Source organism: Culex pipiens, chromosome 1 (genome assembly GCF_016801865.2).
Source record: "Culex pipiens pallens isolate TS chromosome 1, TS_CPP_V2, whole genome shotgun sequence".
In the NCBI taxonomy this organism is placed as follows: Eukaryota; Metazoa; Arthropoda; class Insecta; order Diptera; family Culicidae; genus Culex; species Culex pipiens.
Window position 1 is genome coordinate 64,270,382 of NC_068937.1, and position 24,155 is coordinate 64,294,536.

General features: G+C 42.5%; 1 protein-coding gene across 1 annotated transcript in view; it reads left to right on the forward strand.

Moving 5' to 3' along the window:
- LOC120426184 (mitochondrial glutamate carrier 1-like) overlaps nt 1–24,155 on the forward strand; it is a 128,687-nt gene that overhangs the window by 85,292 nt on the left and 19,240 nt on the right. The window contains exons 4-5 of the mRNA XM_052711694.1: nt 8,725–8,927; nt 17,708–17,930. Of these exons, the coding sequence (XP_052567654.1) occupies nt 8,725–8,927; nt 17,708–17,930 (426 nt within the window). The remainder of the gene's footprint in view (nt 1–8,724; nt 8,928–17,707; nt 17,931–24,155) is intronic.

Consider the following 24,155-nt stretch of genomic DNA (forward strand, 5'->3'; position numbering starts at 1 on the left):
TCCCGGTGGCATTTTTCGAGACGAGATTTGTCTGATCACGCTTTCCGTCGGACAGGGAAGTAAATGTTGGCCCCGGTCTAACCTAGAGGTTAGGTCGATAGCTCAGTCCAGGCGTAGGAGTCGACTCCCTGGTTCCTGTCTCGGTGGAGTCGCTGGTAGGCAGTTGGACTAACAATCCAAAGGTCGTCAGTTCGAATCCCGGGATGGATGGAAGCTAAGGTGTAAAAAGAGGTTTGCAATTGCCTCAACAAACAAGCCTTCGAACACCTAGTTTCAAGTAGGAATCTCGCAATCGAGAACGACAAGGCAATGCTGTAGAGCGAATAATTTGATTTTGATTTTTGACCCCTTGTCAAATGGACAAGGACCCAGCGCGTATATAGTTAGAAGTAATAGTATTCCTAATTCCAGTCATAGCTCACCAAGCCGTGATGGCCTAGTGGTTAGCATTTTTGCTTACCAATCCAAAGGACGGGGGATCGAACCCCACCTCGAGCGACTTTGATTTTTCGTTCTTCTTCAGTATTTCAAGAATTTCTAAGTCTTAAACTTTCTCGTTGGGAGCAGATGGGCTTCAAACCCAGGACCATTCGCTTACAAAGCGAACACCGTAACCAGTCAGCCACGGCCACTCCTCGATACTTCGTCTTCGCAATATTCACCTTCAACTGGCACTTTTAACTCTTCCGAAGTTTCATTGACCATGAAAAACATCTCCAGACGGTTCTGGTACTCGTCCCAGTCTTCACCAACCACAAACTGCTCGATCTGTCTAAACATACCAGTCCGGATGACAGGCGCTTGGCTACCTTCAGCTGTTGGTTCCTCTTTTGGTGGCATTTTTCTAGGTTATGTTCACCGCACCACGTGTTCACTTGATGGACGTTTTACCACTTTTTGCACACGCGACAACCAAAAGATTCCAAATTTACTTACGACTCACTCGTTTATCTTCGTCGCCAAGTTGAAGTGTACGGACTCGGACTAAATAATGCACGCGTTTACTCTTTAATTAAAACTTTATTAAGATTAAGAGAGGATGACAATTTGGACTTTACACGACGACGGTCGGCAGGGAAAGAGATCGTATCAAGATCTGTTCTTGCTCTCCAAGCCTTGTGCTATAAAAACTATTGTAAGTACCTGAAATATCCCTACCTAATGATAATTAGGTTTCTTTTACTGGCACTACTTTTATAGTCAACGAGGGATACTACAAGAGGGTAGTTATGTCTGTAGGTTGTCTGACTGACAGACCTAGGAAATAAACTGCGCAATGTTTTGTGTTCAGCGGTATCTAACGCAGTATCATGTTCGTAGCTTGAAGGTTGGGTTTCTGGCACATATGTTTCGGGCTCTATCGGCTCGGTAAAATACCCTTATCTGCTGTGTTTGAATGTATATTTGTTGAACACTAACAGGCTCAGGATGCCAATGGTGTGTTTATCATATTACATAAATTAACGCAGTTATTCCAAAATTTTTTTTTGTTCAAGCAATATGGGTGTCAAAGTTCACCGTTTGCAATATGGAGATCATTCATATTGTCCATAATAATTTTTTGACCGACCAGACCACTTTGGAACTGGTTCCAGGTACCCCTGTGAAACCAGTTATATGGCCAATAACGCAGTTATCACAGATTTTTTTTTTAAGCAATATGGGTGTCATAGTTCGCCGTTTTCAATATGGAGATCATTCATATTGTCCAAAATCATTTTTGGACCGACCTGGCCACTGGAACTGGTTCCAAGTACATCAGGGGAAATCGGAATATGGCAGTTATTCCAGAATTATTCTTGTTCAAGTAATATGGGTGTCAAAGTTCACCGTTTTCAACATGGAGATCATTCATGTTGTCCAAAACCATTTTTGTACCGACCTGGCGACTTTGGATGCGTCCAGGTACCCCGGTGAAACCAGTAATATGGCCAGCCACGCAGTTATTCCACAATTATTTTTGTTCAAGCAATATGGGTGTCAAAGTTCAAAAACGCAAACGCACGGAGAGGAGGTTTATCGCAAAACTTACTAAAAACTGGTTAGAATTTCTAAAAAAATAAAGTTGGAGTTGACAGCTCAAGCCATTTATTACATAAATTAACGCAGTTATTCCAATTTTTTTTTTGTTCAAGCAATATGGGTGTCAAAGTTCACCGTTTGCAATATGGAGATCATTCATATTGTCCATAATAATTTTTTGACCGACCAGACCACTTTGGAACTGGTTCCAGGTACCCCTGTGAAACCAGTTATATGGCCAATAACGCAGTTATCACAGATTTTTTTTTAAGCAATATGGGTGTCATAGTTCGCCGTTTTCAATATGGAGATCATTCATATTGTCCAAAATCATTTTTGGACCGACCTGGCCACTGGAACTGGTTCCAAGTACATCAGGGGAAATCGGAATATGGCAGTTATTCCAGAATTATTCTTGTTCAAGTAATATGGGTGTCAAAGTTCACCGTTTTCAACATGGAGATCATTCATGTTGTCCAAAACCATTTTTGTACCGACCTGGCGACTTTGGATGCGTCCAGGTACCCCGGTGAAACCAGTAATATGGCCAGCCACGCAGTTATTCCACAATTATTTTTGTTCAAGCAATATGGGTGTCAAAGTTCAAAAACGCAAACGCACGGAGAGGAGGTTTATCGCAAAACTTACTAAAAACTGGTTAGAATTTCTAAAAAATAAAGTTGGAGTTGACAGCTCAAGCCAGGTCGCAAAAATAGGCTGTCAGTTTTAGAATCAGACTCACTTATCCAGTTTACTGGTTTATAATTAATTCTTCATTGAAGTTACTAGTTTTTTTTTTCAGTTGGCGTTACCAGTGTGCTGGTTACATTTATATGTGTTTTTGGTGAATCCCGTGGAATTTTCCATTGCTATAGCAGCTGAACTACGCACAACTAAGCAGCCATCCGAAATCCGACGCGAAGAGGCAGTACTTTGGTTTCGTTTTCACTCTGGTTTTCTTTTGTTTTCGTTCGGGGAGGATTGTTTAGTTACAACAAAATAATAAATGGTCTTCATATCGTGCTTGTAATTTCCTACCAAGGATACAGCAATCTGTGTTTGTTATTTTTTACAATCTGCCTCTGGTAAATTTGACCAAAAATATGGAAAAGTTTACTAAAAAAGTAAGATTTTTACTAATTCTGACTCCCTAACGTGCGAAGTTGACTTTATAGCTATCTGCCACCATTGCTAGTACCAAACACTAATGTCTTCCCTTTTAACTACAAGGACTTCGCCGTCCTGAGCTCCTAAGTATTTGAGTACGGCACGGAGCGACGGCGCTGGATACCCATATTTACACCTCTGGACTGTGAGTCCAGTGCGGGGTCCGATTGATCTACACGGGGGTCGAAGTTCAAAGACGAAGTGTGAAAGTTCACCGTTTTCAATATGGAGATCATTCATGTTGTCCATAATCATTTTTGGACCAGCCTGGCCACTTTGTTACCGGTTCCAGGTACCCCGGTGAAACCAGGAATATGTTCAAACACGCAGTTATTCCATAATTATTCTTGTTCAAGCAATATGCAACAGTACACCATGTAGAGTGGAGCAAGTGCTCGTGTTCGGTTCTTAGTGCGCGCTGTTTCTAGTTCAAACATTTCGAGTGTTTTAAAAAGTTGTCGTGTTAAAAAGTGGTAGATACAGGGTTGTTACGGACGGCGCGTTTCGCGCGGATTTGGCGCGGATTCGCATGCTAATTTTGCTCAGGCGCGGATTACGCGCGGATAAAAATACTGATAATTAAATTAATATAGAGAAATATAATTACTTTGAAGTTATAAAGAAAAATGAGTAATTATCGATGAAAGTGGACCACTATTTACACAAGGCGCCCAAAAAATCAAAAGCAATCTACTTTTTTAATAGCCTCCATCAAGTTATGAAAGAAACCATGTTTGGTTGGTTAAATTTGTCCTCCCCTGGACGCCACCAAGCTAAAACATTTTTTTTAAATGGTAATTTTTTGACTTAGGCTCGTCTACAAAATTGCTAATAACTTTGCAAGACTTAAACGAACCCTTGATGTTTAGCGGTGTTTTGGAAAGGGAATGAGCAGAGCTTTCGAATGCACTTGTCCATACATTTTTTAGCCACAAAACACTTATGTATTTTTAAAAGTAATTTTAGAAGGCTGGCGCTCCGCTCTATTGAAAATCTGACAAATCCTTTCGAAAGCTGAGACGATTTTACATAAAGGACCAATTATTCTAAGGTGTATGTTCCTCCTATCTTTCATAATCCAATTTTGATTCCGCGAGCGTAGCGCTCCGTTCGCATTTCGGGCGCCTAAAATTATGCAGTTTGCTTGCCCCATTTTAAGGTTTTATCAAAATATATATGGTGCTCACTTTTTAAATGATAGTTTATTGTTCAAGGATCAAGATGCACTATCGATAATTGGCCAATGTTTATGTTTCCGGGTTCCAATTTAATGTTGTTGTTGTTTTTTGCTGTTGTATTTTTTCAAAAATTCATAACTCGGTCAAAGATTTTTTGCAAAAAGCAAAGCAAAGCAATCCACTTTAACGACCCCCGGGTTTTTTTTGTGGTCTCTTTTGCAAGTTTCTGCTCATTTCTAGGAGCCCGAAGGTTATGTGTGATGAGTCACTCAAACCCTCTTTTACGCTAATGGACCGACGTTTTACTTCCCCATCCGATAGAAGGCGTGATCAGTCAAATCTCGTCTCGAAAAATGCCACCGGGTCCGTCTGGGATTGAACCCAGGCCATACTGGGGTGAGAGGCTACCACGCTAACCACTGCTTCACGAGCCGGGTCCGCATTTTTTGCACAACCTGTAAATTTCTGAAAAGTTGGCATTTTATGTCCCCTAAAACAAATAAAAAAAATATATAGTGCTTTTTGCAAATCAAGTTTTAGTGACAAAAAGTTAAATTAAACATCACCAAATATTTTTACCGTGTATCATTTCAGTTTAGTCCTTATCCATATCTACAACTTTGCCGAAGACACCAAATCAATCAAATAAAATCTTCAAAAGAGACAGATTTTTGAATTTTCATACATCATTTTTGTAAAGACAGCTGCCAAATTTGTATGGAAAACTATATGGACAAACTAATGATGCAAAATAGCTTCTTTGGGCATACCAAAGGCACCAAAAAAGTTTCAGCCAGATAAAAAAATACAAAAAAATCGAATGACCGAAATCTGAGAGAATTGCTCATGTGTATTATGGATTTTAAAAAAAATTTAAATGTTAAAACCGTGACTCGTAAATTCTTTTTAAAATGTCAAACGTAAAATTTTTGATACTTGATTTTAACTGGAAGTGAAAAAGGGATGGCAAAAAGTAAAAAAAATAACTGAATTTAAAATTTAATCCTGAATCTTTTTAATCAAGCATTTAAACATGATAACTGTTATTATATAAAAAAATCTAAATATCTAGGAGTTCGTTTAAAAATGTTCCCACCAAATTCCCTTTTTACTTTTTTTTATTTTGATATTTATATTTTTCCATTTTTTCATAACTTAAAAAGTATTTCATTTCCATTTAGAAATGGGATTTTACATACTCACAAAAATGTTCAAGGGATACATTTGGAAAAATGTTTTAAATAACTTTATGAATTTAGTTTGTTAATTTAAAAACTTAAGTTGGCATCGTTTTTCTTTCTAATATTCAACCATTACCATAACAAGAACCATAACTTTACGCTAGCCATAATAGTTAAAATTAGGTTCTATTTTCATAAGTTTTTATTTATCTTTGTTATTGTTTTTGAAAAAAAATGTTACCTCTTGTTTGACAAACAAAAGTAAACAAAAATAAATTTGATTCATAAATAAATATTATGAAAATCTGGGGGAGCGGCCGTGGCTGACTGATTACGGTGTTCGCTTTGTAAGCGTGTAACAGTTGCAATTGTTAGCATTTATTTATTTATTTATTTTGGTTTTTCCGTTCGGCTTTAAATGTAATTTGATCTTCGTTACCACGGTAATCAATGTATTTGATGTTAGCCCTCACGATCGTTGGTAACTTTCGTTATCGGTTTAAGACCTGGAGAGAGAATCTCGCGGAGGTTGCTCATATGTTGAATCCTTTGGGAAGACGGAAAGGGACGGTCAGAGCCATTGCCGACCGCTAGAGTGAGACGGGAACTCAGATCTTTAAAGATCCGAAGAAGCCCGAGGCAATCTCCGGGAAACGGCGTGCCAAAAGTACGTCTGGGGCCACCTTCCCCGTTCTGAGGAAGCTAGTACTCGTTCACTTTGTCCCAGACCTTTGTGAAGTGTGGAGTGCGCGGACTTTTATCCCGGGTTCCCCTGTCCAGTCCTGAGGTTTGAAAGTGACGTGGTAGTGTTTCCGGTTAGGTCTTAAATTCCAGGGCTGCGGAGTCGGGTCATATTTCAAACGACTCCGACTCCGACTCCGACTCCGGCTTTCTCAGATTAGCCGACTCCGACTCCGACTCCGGCTCCGGCTTTCAACAAATGGTTGGCTCCGACTCCGACTCCGACTCCGGCCTACCAACTCTAGCCGACTCCGACTCCGACTCCGACTCCAGCTTTCAACAAATGGTTGGCTCCGACTCCGACTCCGACTCCACATATTTTTAAATGTTTCAAAAGTTAGTTAACTATTATTAGTTAATTATTTTTAACACATTGATATATAGGATTATTTAAATACTCTCTAAGCGTCATGTTTTTCTAAAGAAAAATAAGTTAAGTAAAAGTAAAGTAAAGTAAATAAACGGAAAAAAAGTTTCTAGGTCACAAGTTTTATACGTTATGGAAACAGAAATCAAAAAATATCTTCAGTTTTAGAGGCATTTTGAGAAGAACAGTTTTGTAAATGAATTTGGATTTATTTGCTTAACCTCAAATTTGAAAATATTTTCTCAAAGCTAATAAATTTAAATATTAAATTGTTATTTTTGAATGAATAACAAAAAGAAACCTGGCCTTAATGATCTATTGAACATTAAAATTCAATTTGCTCACTTTCAGGCTGACATTTATAAGAAGTACAGTGACAGGCACATTGTTTTTTAAATGACAATTTTAAACGAAACATTTTTTTTAGGACGTACATGGACATCACGTCATAGCTGAAGTAGATTATTATTGCAAATCAATGTATATAAACAATTTCTTCGTGGAAAAGACGCTTAAGATGTCCTTTTTTAAATATCTGTGACATGGAAAATATTTTACCCTGGAAATTTTGAATTTATTTTAATTTTAAAATTTTATATACTTTAAAAAGGAGGCGCACGATACTTCGTGAATCTTCACCTAAAACGAAGCTTTATGAATGATCTTGCGACTCCATCAAAATATATGAAAAAACTTAAAATATAATAAAAAACAAACATCCACAAGTAAAATATTGTCTAGGTCACAAATATTTCATTTTTTTAAGGTACATTGATATGCAATGATTATCACCTTCCGGCATATTGGCGTGGGACATACAATATGAGAAAATTCGTACCAGTTGATAATATTTTTATTTTTTTTTAATAATATTTGAAAAATAAATTAAAATCCTATATTTTGTTCTATACATTTTTTTATTAGTTCATTTTTGTACTGAATTCTTGAGATTTGTTCAACGATAATTTGCAACGATATCAAAATAGTTTACCTAAAATCAACATCAACAATCAATGATTATTTCAAAATTTGTTGCAACTTCTTTTAATATTTTTCGTTAGTTTCAAGAATTTTAAATGCAACACTTTGATTTTCTTGTACTCAGTTATAAACAAAATGCGCATGTTGAGTTCCAAGTAAGAGATTGTTATTATCGTTGATTATTTGTTACAAAAGTTAAACTGTCAGTGACTCTTTTTCGATTTGCAAAAACAGTGATTACTATTTTTAATCTTTTTATGTACCTCGTAATTTTTTCCTAAAAAATGATTTAACTTAAAACTTCCAAGACATATGCTATCGGGGTAAAAGATGACTGTGTGTGTACTTTTTTCAGAAATAACTGGATGAAATTTGGTCAAATTTGAATTGAAAGGGCACATAAATATAGGCAAAAGGAAGCATTCAAGAATCAATTAGATATGTCTGACTACATAACCAATATTTTTTTATTATTTTTATGATTTTGATACTACATACTTGGGTAAGAGGTTATCATTTAGTGATTATAGTGTAATAACACAATTAGAGCTTTTCAATCACAATAAAAAGATTCAAAAACATATTGGCATCTGATAAATCAATTAAAAATATAAGATGTTTTGTAAATTAAGCTGTTCTATAGGAAATACTGAACAATAAAAAAAAACATATTTTTTGTTGAATTTAAGATAACTCCGGCTCCGACTCCGACTCCGGGTTATCAGAAATCTTCGGCTCCGACTCCGACTCCGACTCCAGCTCTTAAAATTTAGCCGACTCCGGCTCCGACTCCGACTCCAACTGTTCGAGTTTTGACGACTCCGACTCCGACTCCGACTCCAGGTCCCCAAAAAGACCCGACTCCACCGACTCCGGCTCCGACTCCGACTCCGACTCCACAGCCCTGTTAAATTCTAACTTCTCCCCCCCTAGATCTCGTCGAGTTAGAATTGTGAGTGTGCGAAATAGTGAGCCTAGTGCGCGGCCTAGCTAGAGATCAGGTAAACCGTTACCCCGTGCGATTATCCCCGTGCATGTGCTAATCCGTTGCGAAGTTCGTTGGCTTCGCTTCCTTTCGCCCTACCAGCAAAGCAGCACCAGTAGGAGATCGAGCGCGCGTCCACCACCGCCCCGCATCGAGTGTGGGACATGTTTTGACCCGGCACACGCTACATCGCCGGAAGAGACGAGCCGTCAACATCTCGTCTGGAGGCGGTCCATCCGCCCACGTGCTGGCCCGGAAAGCCAAGTCCCGGCCCGCGCAACATCATCGAAGTCGACCGCGCCCTCGTAGGTCGAACCGGCAGCGTAGTTCGCGCCGCCCGCGCGCACGCGGTGAACATCAGCAGCAGCATCAGCAAGTAACAGGAGCAACAGCAGTAGTCCGGTGAGTCCGTTCTTTTTCTGCGGGGAAGGGTGACGGCCACAGAAGGCGTCACGAACGTTTTTTCGTTCCGGCTGCGGCCGTAGAGCGGACGCCATTTTGATGGAGGGCGTCCATTTTGTTTAAGCGCGTGTTGCCATGCGCCCGGAGTGTGTCGGCCTTTATTGACACGCCCCACACGTCCACGAAATCGCACTCTAGTGCCTTTGTCTGCCGCAGTCCGCTTGACTGCCGGTGACGTCAGCGATCAGCTGTTCCAGCTGACGAGCTGAAGATTTGAGGTTGAGGAGAGAGCACAAAAGCACGGGGTAACAGAAGGACGAAGAGTAGACAGTAGGGAGAGCAAACGCACACAGTAGGGAGATGTCTAGACGCTAGAACAGAAACAATGAATGAAATACAAAACCTTAGACTAGTCCAATAAAATGAGCACCTCTTTTTGATTTCCTACCTGAAGTATTTTGTGTAATTATTTGGAGTTAAATAAAGTCCCTGCAGTTAAAATGAGCTCACGTGTTAGTTTTTTTGGTCGATCCGGAGCGCTGCTTCCGTCACTTTAGGGTCCGTTCCCAGTCCTTTCCTCCCCAATGAAAAAGTTCTGCGTATTTCCCATGCTTCGTGAAGTTCCCTGGTGGCGGGTGTCGGTACTACCCATGATGATTCATACGGGCACGGGGGGTCCTATACTGGTGGATTTCTGAGGAGCTTTTTCGGGAGGCTGAGCTTTCCGTACCGTTCTTGTGGGTCACTTTGGTACGCTGGCCGATTCGATCTTGCTTTTTCCCTGGGAAGAAGTTCAACCGAGCACCTCTTCGAGAGTCTCAAACCGGGCAAATTTAACATGGCGGGCAGTCTCCCTCACGGGAGTGGCGCATAAGCTGCACCGTTTGCAACCGATCGAATCGCGACGGCTACAAGCGAATGATCCTGGGTTAAATGATCTGCTCCCAACTAGAAAGTATAGGAAATATAAATCTTGAAACTCTGAACATATACGTAAGATCAAAGTCGCTCAAATCGATCCCCCGTCTTTTGGATCGGTAAGCAAAAATGCTAACCACTAGGCCATCGCGACTTGGTGAGCTGTAACTGGAATTATGAATACTGTAACTGTTAACGCCCAGTTAACCAAATTTGACGATCATGTAGAAACACTTTCCGACAACACTGTAGATTATGTAACTCCACACACACAATCACAGTAGCCCTTCGTGTACCTTTATGTTCAATGTGTGTAGTCGTTACAAAGCACGAAGTGGTTTGTCTTTTGTAATGTTTTTGTAGACTTCCCGGTCGCAAAGAACTTGACGAGCTTAAAACTAGACTAGACACTTTCCACAAAACACTTCTGACCAGATGGTCGACCGGGACAGTCACCCCTCCTCAGGGGCAAGTTAAGTAAAACCAATAAAACTTGTAATATTCGAACCCCAGTTTACCCACAATAAAGACTTCCCAAAGTTATCGCGACTTTTAAGTTCACTTACCGGATCACTAAGTTTCACCCCCGACACACAGGACCACATCCGCTACGATGTGCGTGAACAGTAACTATCAACTATATACGCGCTAAGTCCTTGTCCATTTGACAAGGAATCGGAAGTTCTAAATAACGTTTGAATCCGATTGATGCAAACGTTCTTCAGGGCGGGGCTTATCGATAAAAGCTGAAGTACCTCGCGCTCGGCTAGCCAGCGTAGAAATGGGTCACCGAAGCTCGGCAGAGCTAACACCAAATGTCTATGCGAGTTATTTGCATGTATATAATGTAGATCTAAAAATATATGGAAACAACTCAATTTGTAAGCGAACCTTCGAGGTGAACGGACACTAGAGCTGCGGTATTTTTTACTACCCAAGCTCAGAGTTATTTCAAACAAAATTAACAGTCTTTTTAAAGACTACCTGAGTTATTTTCCAAAATTCAAAACAGTCTTTTCATGACTAACCCCACCTGAAATTTTGTTGTATTTTACAAACGAAGCCATCTTTTTCAGAGAACTTTGCTTGCAAAATGCGTCAAAACAAAGGTAAACGCAAATCTTCTGAAAATTTGGTCGTAACGTCGGTGAAGCGTTTGACACTAAATCGGCTTACGGAAACAGAAAAAGAAAACAGCCTCTTCTGAGGTCTAATTCTAATTCTGAATGTGAGGTCAATCCTCCAATTCCATTGGCAAACAGTTTCGGTGTTTTATCTGAAACTGTTGACAAGGATCCTTCTCCTCGTACTGAGCCTTCTGCCGTCGAGAAACGAGTAAAGGCTCCGCAAATTGTAGTGACTTCCGTCTCCGATTTGGCCAGCTTTCGAACGCAACTGAAGAATTGCAAGGAAACTTGCAATTTGAAGGTTTCGTTCCAGCTTGATCGAAGAGGAGAATGTCGTTTGTTGACGGAATCTTTACAAGATCACCAAACTTTTGTTGGTTATTTGAAAAACCACAAACACAATTTCTACACGTATGAGACCAAAAATGCTCGTCCATTCAAGGCGGTCCTGTAAGGTCTCTCCAACGACTTGTCGGTGGATGAGATCAAAAACGAACTTAAGGTAATGCTTGGCTTTGCCCCATCCCAAGTAATACCAATGAAGAAAAAATCAAACGGGAAAATTTCTCGCTTTGGTTTGACTTCAAAATTTTATCTGATTCATTTCAACAGAAATGAAATCAACAATTTGAAAGTGGGAGCATTTTAAGAAACATGGCGGTAATGGCCAGAATCTGACCCAGTGCCGGCGTTGCCAGGCATTCGGTCACGGTACTGATCATTGCGCCATGGTTCCAAAATGCATGGTTTGCGGGGATTCTTCTCACGACAAGGGCAATTCTCCCGTAAAAGAAGCCACCCAATTTAAATGTGCAAATTGTGATGGAAATCACAAATCAAATTTCTGGGATTGCCCTGTCTCACTCGAACAATGCTAGAAATACCCCTACCGTGGAAAAGTTAATGGTATTTCTTATACCAACGTCGTTTCGGGTTCGGGTTCATCCACGAATTTTAAATCCTCTACCAATCTTCCTGAAATTGGGCAGGTACCTCAAATTTCATTTGAATTTTTTTCTGCTGGCAACGCTTTGGGATCTTCTGCTCTCGGCGATGTTACGTTTGAAAAACTGACTTTTTTTTGCAAAATTCACTGTTTGGTTTGATTCAAACAATGAGTAATGCTACATCCATGATGGAAGCTATCCAGATTGGATTAAAATTTGCGAATGATGTTGTTCTGAAGTTTAATCTTGGATCTAAGTAATTCCATCAATATTATGAATTTTAATGCTCGCTCTTTAAGGGTACACAGCAACGAAGGAAGTTGTTGTCTTCTTATTCCAAAATTGTCAAACTTACGGACCCAATCCTACAACAACGGGATTGTAAAATTAGTCAAACTTTGTTGTAAATTACATTGTGGACAGTATTTTAGGGGATGAATGAAAAAAATATTTCAATAGTACCCGTAATTTTGAATATACTCAAATGTCTGTAATAAAAATCTGGGTGCAAAAGCTCTGGTTGATGTGCACCGTTAAGGCTAGTATGGAGATCGGAAGGAAAGGGGCCAAGAAACAGCTTTACGACCAGCAGACCAAAGGAGAGGGAGCGTTTTCTTGGGGCTTTTCTTCGCCCTCTCTTGCTTGCTTTCGCTGCCGCTGCTGCCCATTTGATTTTTTTCTTGACCGGTTCCTTCCGAAGTGCGTATACCGCTTTAAAATCGAAAGAAAATGGATTTTCAACTTTTTACGAGTTCATAACGTGCATGTTGCTGTTATACCTAACCGAAACATTTTTAAAAACTGGCACTTATTTGAAAATTGATCCAGATTATAAAAAAAAAACAGATTCTAAAGTTATAACCAATAACAGAATGAATCGAAATGGCGGTGGAGTTGCAATAGTTATCGTAGTATGACTTATAGCACGTTACGTGACTTTAAGTTAAAAGTTATTGCCAAAGTAGTTCCGATTTTGAAACCGGATAAAGATCCTGCTGAAGCCTCAAGCAATCGACCCATTAGTTTGCTTTCATCTATTGGTAAATTATTCGAAAGAATAATTCTTAATAGAATGATGACGCACATTAATGAAAATTTAATTTTCGCTGAAGAGCAGTTTGGATTTCGCCTTGGGCATTCAACTATTCATCAGTTGTTGAGAGTTTTAAATTTGATTCGAAGCAACAAATCTGAGGGCTATTCTACTGGCGCTGCTCTTCTAGACATATAAAAAGCATTTGACAGTGTTTGGCATAAAGGTTTGATTGCGAAATTGAAAAGGTTTAATTTTCCGATTTATATCGTGAAAATTATTCAAAATTATTTGACGGATCGTACTCTGCAGGTATGTTATCAGAACAGCAAATCTGATCAACTACCTGTACGTGCTGGTGTCCCTCAAGGAAGCATTTTGGGTTCAATTTAATACAATATTTTTACTTCTGACTTGCCTGATTTGCCCCCAGGATGTCAGAAATCACTTTTTGCTGATGATACAAGCATCTCCGCCAAAGGTATACTTTGCTCTAACACAAACAACACAATGTACTGTTGAAAATTGATGGTTAAAGTAAAACATTTGCTATGCAATACCGGGCTTTCCAACTTAAAAATGTGATATCTCAGACGACAGCTCACTCTCGTTGCTGTCGGACGTAAGCGCTAACCTCTACGGTTTTCTTTTGTTCTTTTTTCCCCTGTCGGGGCGTGATAAAAAGTGTTCGCGATGTTGAAATATCGCCGCAAAACCGTCTTGCTCGATTTCAACGTCATGCCAGTAAGACCAGATATCGAAACGATATCGAAATTCATCGCCAAAGGCCTTACACTGGACCTGAAACGGACTAAAAATCTCCAGTTCAATAATTCACGAAACCACGTCATCATCGAGCTAGGGTCGCCGGAGGAAGCTTCGGAACTAGCTGACCAGCACAACCTCAAACATAACCTAAGATGGAGTGGCCGAAACTTCGCGATTCCCATCTTTGTGGAAGACAACGCGATTCAAGTTCGAGTCCACGATTTACCGCCGCACATGCCTAACGATCTAATTACATCTCATCTCGAGGCCTACGGAGAGGTTCGTTCCATTCGGAACGAGGTCTGGCGGGATTATTTTCCCGGGATCCCAAATGGAGTTCGAGCTGTTCGTATGGTCCTGTCGAAGCCAATTCCGTCCTTCATTCAGGTGGAGTCGGCACCAAAACCATCAGCGGCAACAATAGAAAAAGCACCAGCAAGTACACCACCTAAAACAGCAACAACAACAACAACAATCAATCCAACGACCTCGGTCGAAAATCAAAACACACAACCAGCAGATCAGACTAATTTTCAGTCCAATCAAATGGATATTTCTCCAGAGGACGACGACGACGACGAAACTGAAAAAGAGGCAAAATCGGTGAAATCTGCAAACAATACCAACCCAGCCAAGAGAAGATCACGCAGAAATAACTACCGCAATCCCTACAAATACTACGACGACTAGAAGAAGATTACGTGTATCTATCCATCTACTTGTAATTTTCACGACTAATAAAACTATAACTATAAAAACTCAAGAAATATTCAATTTACCCTGAGGTATTGATTAAATTTGATGTAAAAAACTCTCAGCAATCGAATGCAATTGTCAGTTTTCCCGTAGGTGCTCGTCTAAAGGGTTAAAAATGCAAGCGCAAAATTTTCATATCTGGCAACACTGCACAGTGGTCCAGATCGCAAAATTAAGTGGAAAATGGATTTTTCGAAAAATGGTTAAGTTTTGGAGCTTTGGTGTCTTCAAAAGAGTTGTTGCAAATGGAAAGGGGCAACTTTTGGTTTGGTTGAAAATTAGGGTGGTTCACGATTAGGGTGATTTTGGAAATCTTACTTTACAGGAATATTTTTGAGATTTTTTTTGTCTTCTACAAAGTTGTTGGGCTTGCCATTTTAAGCAACTTTGTCGAAGACACCAAAATTTTATCTCGTAATCTACGCCTTCTATGACCAAATTTATAGAAAGCATCTGAGCAAACCTTCAAAAATCAGTTTTTTGAACGTGGCAATTCAGGGTTAAGTTTTAGAGAAAAGTGATGTTCAAAGCACTTTTAGTGCTTTGAAAAACGAACATTTTTATTTGTTGACATGTCAATTTGGACTTAAGGTTCAAAAGTTACAGCCATTTTAAGGTAAAAAAGATGCAAATTTAAAACTTAAATAACTCGAAAAGGCGCAAGTCAAATGTTAAGCACCAGGTTGCATTTGAAAGAGGAGATCTAGCACTACACACGCTGAAAAAATCTCAGAGAAGTTTTTCTTTAAACTCGAGATATCTTCATTTGAAAAAGTCTAATTTTCAAAGGAAAATCATATGGGACCACCCTAACGAAATTCGAAAAATGTCCAAATATATGTTTTTCCATGTAATTTTGCCCGCTGAATCCGAATCTGCCCTCAGAATTGAGCCAAAGTATCGAAAATCGAGTTTTGGTCATAATTTGGTCATAAATGATAATTTTACATGGAAAAAAGAGGTTTTTTGCGAAAAATGACGAAAATGGCCATTTTTCAGACCACCCTAACACGGCGTAGGTCACCCTAATGACCAAACAAAAAAAAAGGGGCCAATTATTTTGGCTAAGGAACCCCCAGAAAAAAATTGAGCCCGATCGGAGAACTTTTTTTTGGTTTAGGCTCTTTTCAAGTGGAATTGCTGTATATATTAGGGTGGGTACGTTTTTCAAAAAGTTCTCGGATCAAGTTTTAGTATGGTTCCCCTAGTAGAGCATGCCCATAGGGACTTTCATGCCAATTATCAGCTCATTTGGTTGTAAACTGGCTGCGCGCATCAGGGTTAAAGTTTACATGGGAATTACTTTCGGAAATTGGAACTTTTTGTTCAAACGCTCCTACAGGTCTGGGAAAATAACGCGCCAACTTCTGGTATGGTCAGGCCTAAGGAGAATGGTCTGGAGAACACTTTTCCCGAAGAGAGCATATGGATTCGTTGTCCCTGGACCTGGCGCATCGTAAAACAATCCGATGTCTCCGGAATCATCGGTTTTTCCTCAAAAAGCATCAAATTTTCCTTAGCATGCTATGAAAGCTTGATGAACACCCCGACGCCATACGTCAGGCAGCTACCACGTGGTTTCGTAATTGAAATACGCAACTTTTGGTACCCTAACATCTATAGGTTATCGCAGAAATTTTTGAGTTATCGCAGTTTTAGTGAACAAAGTTGTTTTTTTGCCGATTTCGTCAATTTCTCGTTTTTGCGCGCGGCGCGTCGAAAACCCCGGATCTTATTTTCAAAAAATCATATCTCTGAATCCTGTTAATGAGCCTCGCCCAATTTTTGATATGTTATGTAAAATTGTCCGAGGAATCCGCTAAAAATATTTTCAGATATAGGCTCTTTGGTCCAGACACCGTCAAAACGGCATTTGATGTTTTCATAAGATTTTTTCAAATGCTAGGCTAGATTTTTGAAACTCCACATTATTTTTTCTTGGAAGTCCACCTTATCATCTTTCATTTGCGCCCTAGACAGCTAAAATCGGTTGAAATGGAGCGAAGTTATGATTTTTTGAAAAAAGTGGTTTTTGTGAAAATCGACGAAATGGCCATTTTTTGGACCACCCTAACACGGCGTAGGCCACCGTAATGGGCAAACAAAAAAATACGGGTCTAATTATTTTGGCCAAGGAACCCCCAGAAAAATTTTGAGCCAAATCGAAGCACTTTTATTTTTTTTCTTTAACTTTCATATGGAACTGCTGTATATATATACACGCAGAAAAATAAGGCATATTTGAATCAACAAAACGTTTTGTTGATTTGAAAATAATTATTTTTGTTGAATCAACGCTAAATGTCAAAGCAGTTTTTTTCGAAACAACAAAAGACTTTTGTGGAATTGAGAAAATGAAGGTTTGTTTCAACGCAAAATCGGCGTTGATTATATTCAACAAAAATTTTGTTGATTCAAACCTCGTACAGGCTGATTCTACAAAACATTTTTCTGCGTGTATATAAAATTTAAATTTTCCCAAGGCAGTTTGACAAGTCGCAATAGTGCGATCGATAGTAATAATTTAGTGCGAAGTCCAAGTTAGTGGGAATTGCGCAATATCCACACGAATTTAATGTGTTTCACTGATTGATTTTTGCGCGACTTTCATCGAAGGCTAGAAGCGAGGCAAGAACCAATAGCACAAAAAACTCTCCATTCTTCAACTGGCCGGCCGGCGCAGTGGTAGCGTGCACGACTAGCAAGCGAGAACCTGTAAATCGCTTGTACGTACTTTTTTTTTCAACACCATTTAAAATTCAAGTGTTTGGCTATTGACATTATTTCATGGCCAATCACCGAAATTTCAAGTGTTTTGCGATTGTTATTTGAGTGCTCTGTACAGCAGGGCCAGATCATGTGTAGAACACTTCGTTGAGCTGTGTAAGTTTTGCTCAGTGCAGGGTTCTAGAAGAACCAACTCTGCTAGAAATTTCCGTGACCGGGGAACCCTGTTTTGACAGCTCGTGGGAACCCGAAGAGTAACATTTCGCCTCTCCATATAGGCTCGCTTTAAACAACATTTTTCACGTACAGAGTAGGTAAAGATTTTTCGTTGAGCCGATAGATCCCAAACACCTTTGGTATCGCGTTCACTGATTTGGAGTGTCTATAGGAGGTATTAAAACGTTGAGTTTATTTTCAGGCAAAAGAAGCAGGAAACCCCGTTCCTAAAACATCCGCAACCAAAATTGCTTTGGAGCTTCTCAAATCAAAAGGAATCATGGGACTTTACAAGGGGATTGGTGCAACCATGTTACGTGATATATCATTTTCGGTAGTTTATTTCCCGCTATTTGCCACACTTAACGATTTTGGACCTAGAAAGATCGACAGCTCCGGCGAAGCAGTGTTTTGGTACGTGTTAAATTAATTTGTTAAATTAGCCATTCCATCTCAAGTGTGCACGAGAAAATGCAAATTTGATAATTCTCTCTTGATCCTCCTCAAATTTGACAGGGCTGTTGATACTATCAACACATGCATTAATCCAGAATTTCATCCAAAACGGACCACCCCCTCCATTTTTGTACCTCCCCAAAATATAGACTTTTGCTATTTTTGAATAAAACTCATATTATCAAACGGCGATGGCCAGGTACCACAAATCATCGAGGTTTAGTCTAAGACTCAATTTTGGAGGAAATTGGACGGATATTCCATTTCCGTGATTATAATTTAGATTAAATTATTGTTGTTGGAGATGATCAAGCAACCTATAGATTTTTACTTGTTTGTTAGTTACCTGGCAGCTCAATAAAACTTTTCATTCTGTTCTTAACCGTAACCCACACTTGACGTGTTATTTCCACCTCTGCCCCAAGAGGTTTGAAAAACTGAAGAATTTTCTCGAAGAAGTTTTAACTTTTCAAACTGAAGCTTATGAAGAAGTAAGAAAATCGGAAGATGCCTAATGGAGGTTCGCAGTGCGCACGTACCTGGAGATAGAGGACCTGTGGGACGTAATTGAACCAGCTCAAGGCGCGGCCGTCGACGCGAAGAAGGACCAGATCGCTCGAGGGAAAATTATTTTCTTCCTCGATCCGTCGACTTTCCACCACGCGGAGAACGCGAGACTGCCAAGGAGTTGTGGACGAAGCTGTGCGAGGACACTGGACTAACCCGTCAGTGAGCGCTCCTGCACAAGCTCATCACGACGAACCTGGTGAGTAGCGGGTCCATGGAGGCGTACGTGAACCGGATGACGACTACAGCGAATCAGCTCATGGGAATCGGCTTCCCGCTGGACGAGAAATGGATCGGCATGATGCTGCTGGCGGGACTACCGCTGGATTATCGGCCGATTGTCATGGGGCTCGAGAATTCCGGGATCGCAATCACTGATGATGCCATCAAAACCAAATTGCTCCAGGAAGACGACCTGCCCGTGGAACCAGCCGGAGGACAAGCGTAGCCACAAGAGACGCCACAAGGACAACAAGCAGAGCAAGCCTCAACCGAGTGCTGCTCCAAGCAAATCGAAGGGATCGAAGTGTCACCGCTGCGGCAAAGCTGGCCATTTCGCTAGGGACTGCACAGCCAAGGAATCAGTGCGCAACGACCGCGACGGTAAGAAGAAAGCTTTCTGTGCCGTGCTCTCGGTGCTGGATTCGGACGACGCCAACGATTGGTACTTCGGCTCCGGAGCTGTGTAGCACTTGACCAGGAACGAGGCGCTACTGGAGAATCCCGAACGACGTCTGGAAGTATAATTGCGGCGAACAACCAGGCAATAAGGATCGTTGCTGAGGGAACTGCAACGTTGCAGCCACGTGCTACGACGACACCATCGAGATCGAGAACGTTGAACTCATGCCGGAGTTGGCGGTCAATTTACTTTCTGTCGGGAAGATCGTGGATCAAGGCCATACCATCGTGTTCAACCGAGATGGATGTGAGGTGATCGATGAAGACAACAGTGTCTTCGCAACTGGGAGCAGATCGAACGGGCTGTTCAAGTTGGACCAGATCAAGCCGAGAGCGCTGGCTTGCTCTTCCCGCGAAACTGCTGAGCTGTGGCACAAGCGTTTGGGACACATTGAAGAACCTGATCAAGTTGAAGAACGGTCTCGTCAACGGAATCAAGTTCGAAGGCAACGAGTGTGGCAGAGGCTGCATTGTATGTGCGGAAGGTAAGCAGACGCTATTGCCTTCAGCCACGCAGGGACCCGTGCGGCTGGAATCCTGGACCTGGTGCACTCCGATATCTGCGGCCCGATGGAAGAGAAGTCGTTGGGTGGATGTCGCTACTATCTTAGCTTCACCGATGACAAGACGCGCAAGATTTTCGTCTATTTTCTGCGAACCAAGCCAAAGAAAAGGTTCTGCAGCACGCAGAAAAATATTTTGTAGAATCAGCCTGTACGAGGTTTGATTCAACAAAATTTTTGTTGAATATAACCAACGCGGATTTTGCGTTGAAAAAAACCTTGATTTTCTCAATTCCACGAAAATCTTTTGCTGTTTTGAAAAAGTTACTTTGACGTTTAGCGTTGATTCAACAAAAATCTTGATTTTCAAATCAACAAAACGTTTTGTTGATTCAAATATGCCTTATTTTTCTGCGTGAGTGCTTCAAGGATTTCCACGTGACTGCTGAGCGGCAAACGGGCCGCAAGCTGAAGGTGATTCAGCGGACAACGGCCTGGAGTACACGAATCGGCTGTTCCAGGACTACCTGTCGGGGATGGTGATCCGTCACCAAACCACCGTGGAGTACACCCCTGAACAGAACGGACTCGGAGAAAGGGTCAACCGGACTGCCGTGGAACGTGCTCGGTGCATGCTGTTCGAAGCTGATCTGCCAAAACCGTTTTGGGCAGAGGCTGTGGCTGCTGCGATCTACTTGATCAACAGGTCGCCGACAAAGGGCATCGAGATGACTCCGGAGGAAGCGTGGTCAGGTCGCAAGCCGGACTTGTCACACGTACGAGTGTTCGGCACGATCGCGATGGCCCACGTACCGAAGCAGAAGCGCCGCAAGTGGGACAAGAAAGCCGTGGAATGTATCCTCACCGGCTACGAAGAGGACACCAAGGCGTACCGCTTGTACGACAAGAAGACGAAGTCAATCATCGACAGCCGAGACGTGACGTTCGTGTCGGAAAGAGTGGTCAAACGTGGAGTGACCGCTGAACCAAGGGCTAGTGGACCGGAGCGGACATGTGTGCGGCTGGACTTTTGGGAGTACGTGCCAGCCGATGCCGTTCAAGAGGATGTTCTACCGGAAGCCGCGGAACCACAAGAGGAGCCTGATGAAGAACCTGAAGATGCATTCGAGTCGGCCGAGAGCAGCGACGACGACGTGTCCTTTGCTGAAGATAACCCGTTGCCCGCGCTCCCGCCACAATCATCTTCAGAACCACCCAAAGAGGGGTTGAGGCTCAGTGGTAGGGAGCGCTTTCTTCCAGGCAAGTATACAGATTTTAAACTTGGGAACAAAGGCCTACCCGTGACGAAATTTGCAGATAAGACGATGTCGATGACCAACGCAGCCGCGAGGCCCGAGGATCCTGCCGCTGCACCCCCGTCGTGCTCTTATCAAAGTTCTTATTAGTTGCCGGTGACGGTCAACAACGATTGATGCTTTGCTATGCTTTGCCGCTGTTTGCGCACATACTAGCGTCAGATTCCCGGTGCCGTGCAAAATCGGATCTTTCTTAATTAATCAGAACTCGCGGGTTGTACAAAAAACATTTATTCTTGATTCGTCAGTTATATTTCGCGGTCAGTTATTTGGACTGTAAACCTTTAATCTAAGTAAAACTGCGTCTGATTTCGTCTGAACTGGTCAGAAGTACGGTTCGCAGAGCAATGACCAACCGCTAGTCGGTTCCTGCTGGCCAAAGCTACTTAATTTGAATCTCAGAACTCCAGGCACTCACTGGATGTTCTGTTTTCTGTTGTTGTATGTGTTATGCTCTCTGTTTTGTGCTGTTGTACTAGAGCATAATCTGCACTGGCTCACAAAATCTGCTCAGACCTGATTTCGGCGCGTTCATACCGCCCGCCTTGAAATACTTAGTATTTTAATATAACTCCTACTTGAACCAGTGTCTATGGATTAGTCTTTTGCTGAATCTGAACAGATCTGATCTGAACAGTCTTGTCTGTGCTGTTAGTGTGTTGTTTTTTCACTGTTCTTCTTCTTTTCTTCGACCGTGTTCAGTAAACTGCTACCGCTGTCGCTGCTGTGCGTGACGACTGCGACTGGTTCGCCATCGTCTGGTACAGCGCCTGCTGCTGCGTCTGAATGCATCTCAAGATGCACTGCTGCTTCTGCGACCGTTGATTTGAAATCTGCGGAGTATTCCAAAGCTCTGCACCTGTTCGGAAAGACGAGTAAATGCCCAGCAATACAGTCAAACTGATTGGTACTTAACTCTGGGCAGAGTCGGGATGGCAGTTCCGACCCGTCCGATCGAAACAGCGCCATCCCCGATTGCCTTGTGCTGGAACCTCGCTTCAGCTTCTGGCGTGCTGAATTGCTGGAGATCACCGTCTGTTGTCGTGCTGATCTGTTGTGGTTGTGGTGATTCAGCAAAGTATTTTATTTTTTTTTTTCATAGCTTTTTTTTTATTAGGTCCTTTTAGGTGCTGTGACCAGGTTAGGACCGAGGATCAGAAGTACAAAAAACATAATTAAAAAAAAATCATAAAAAAATCGTCTTAGATGATCATTTTCTCGTGCCATGTGTCAGCAAGTGTGCGATCACATCAATCTGTTCCTCGGGTGTCTTGCACTGCCTCAAGCGAACTCTGTACTCTCGGTAAATGGACCACAGCTCCGACTCGCTGTACAGCTTCGGTTCGCCTTGATCCTCCTTCGGGGTTGCACCGGCGCCGGCGCCAGTATTATCTGGACTTCTTCCTGCGGGACGAGGATGATTTTCTTCCGTCCCAACGGACGGCACCGCTCCAGGTAGCGGAGGAAAATCCGCCGCGGTGAACGCGGCTCCAGCCGGAGTCTGTTTGTCCTTCTTCCATGCTGGCGGCTTCGGCTTGGACGCCTGCTGCCTCAACTGGATGAACTGGAACCCGTCCGGTTTCTCCCACACACTTTTCTTCATGGCCGCGTTCCAGTAGAACGGCCTTCCATCCTCAGTTCTATGCTCCGTCCACTCACTCTCCGCCGTCGCGGCCGCAGCCATGGCCGTCGGCGAAAGTAAAAAAAAAACACCGTCAAAAACGCGCTAAGCTCCAATCAAAGGACACACGTCTGCTCTGGGCGAGCTGTCAAACTGACGTGATTCAGCACAGTATGTGCGGCATATTTTTGCCGCCCGCCATTCCCACAGCCGTTCGCCGTGGTCCGCTGATCTCTGCGGCACGCTCACCATGAGCTGCATCTGCTGCACTCTGAGTGTGCAGCTTCCATCGTCTGCATTTGCAGACCGCTCCGTGCTTCGTGATGTTCGGGTTTGCGGCTTCGGTGCCGCCCGCCGTAGTCGGCTGAACATGTCGACGACTAGTGTGTCGTCCGTCGTGCTCCGCTGCGTGCGCCGCCCGCCGTTGTCAGTTGTCAGTAGTTGGCAGCCTAGACGCGGTAGACTTAGCTACCGGCCACTGCAAAAGAATTCAGCGCCATAAGACGCTGACTGTCAGAAAAGGGAAAGCTGGATAAACTGGAAGCCGACAGGAACTGGATGCACCAATGAACTCTGGCCGCTGGAACGAACTGGTTTCATCAGAGGTGGATCGCTGACCGCTCAGCTGGTAATTGGCGCGGCTAACTGCTTTCGGCCGGGTTGAAACGAGTGCGCTGTAGTAGCGCTGACCGAAGACTGGAAGTTCCCACGGCAGACGATCGCCGTACGGGATTTGAACGGGAGCGCCGTTTAGGCGCTGACCAAAAGGCTCGCAAATGAGCATGCAGGTGTAAATTACACGCTGTTGCTGCTGCGGAGGATCCTCGCCGAGTACCTGACGGAAAAGCCGTTAAGTTTCTTACAGAAAAGACAGAAATGTTACGGTACTTAACTGGCGGCTGTTTTACCACCGCCAAACACGAGAACCAACTTTTTCCTCGACGGAAAAGGCCAGACAGCACCGCCGAGCTGTTGTCTCGTCCGAAACTGCATCGAACTGCAGCTGAACTGATTTCGCGATCCACACCGTATTCGCGATCAAAACAAACCGCGAAACGTCATCGGACTGTCGCTTTCGGTCTGTCCGCGCACATCTGTCACCGCCCGAGTTGCTCAGTAGCTCACTTTTTTCGCAGACTTTTCGCCACATCGTGCAAGTGTGAGCACCGACTTGCATGCGATGGGCACCGACTTCTTTTCCCCGTCACTGTTGTTCACCACCATTTTCCTTCTGCAGCACGGTTTTCACGACGTATTTTTCACGGCGTGGTCGGAATGTAAAATGGTGTGACCGCCATTCTGATTTTCAGCACACGATTTTCTTGCGGATTTTCACGGTTTCACGGCACGAACGGACGGTTCGTGCGCAGATTTTTGCCAAACCGACGGCAGATTTTGGCTTGGTCACTGAGCAACTGTTTTTGCACTTTAACTGGACAGAACGGAACTGTCAGATGCGAAATGTTTATAAATCACTTCACAAACACTGAACAGG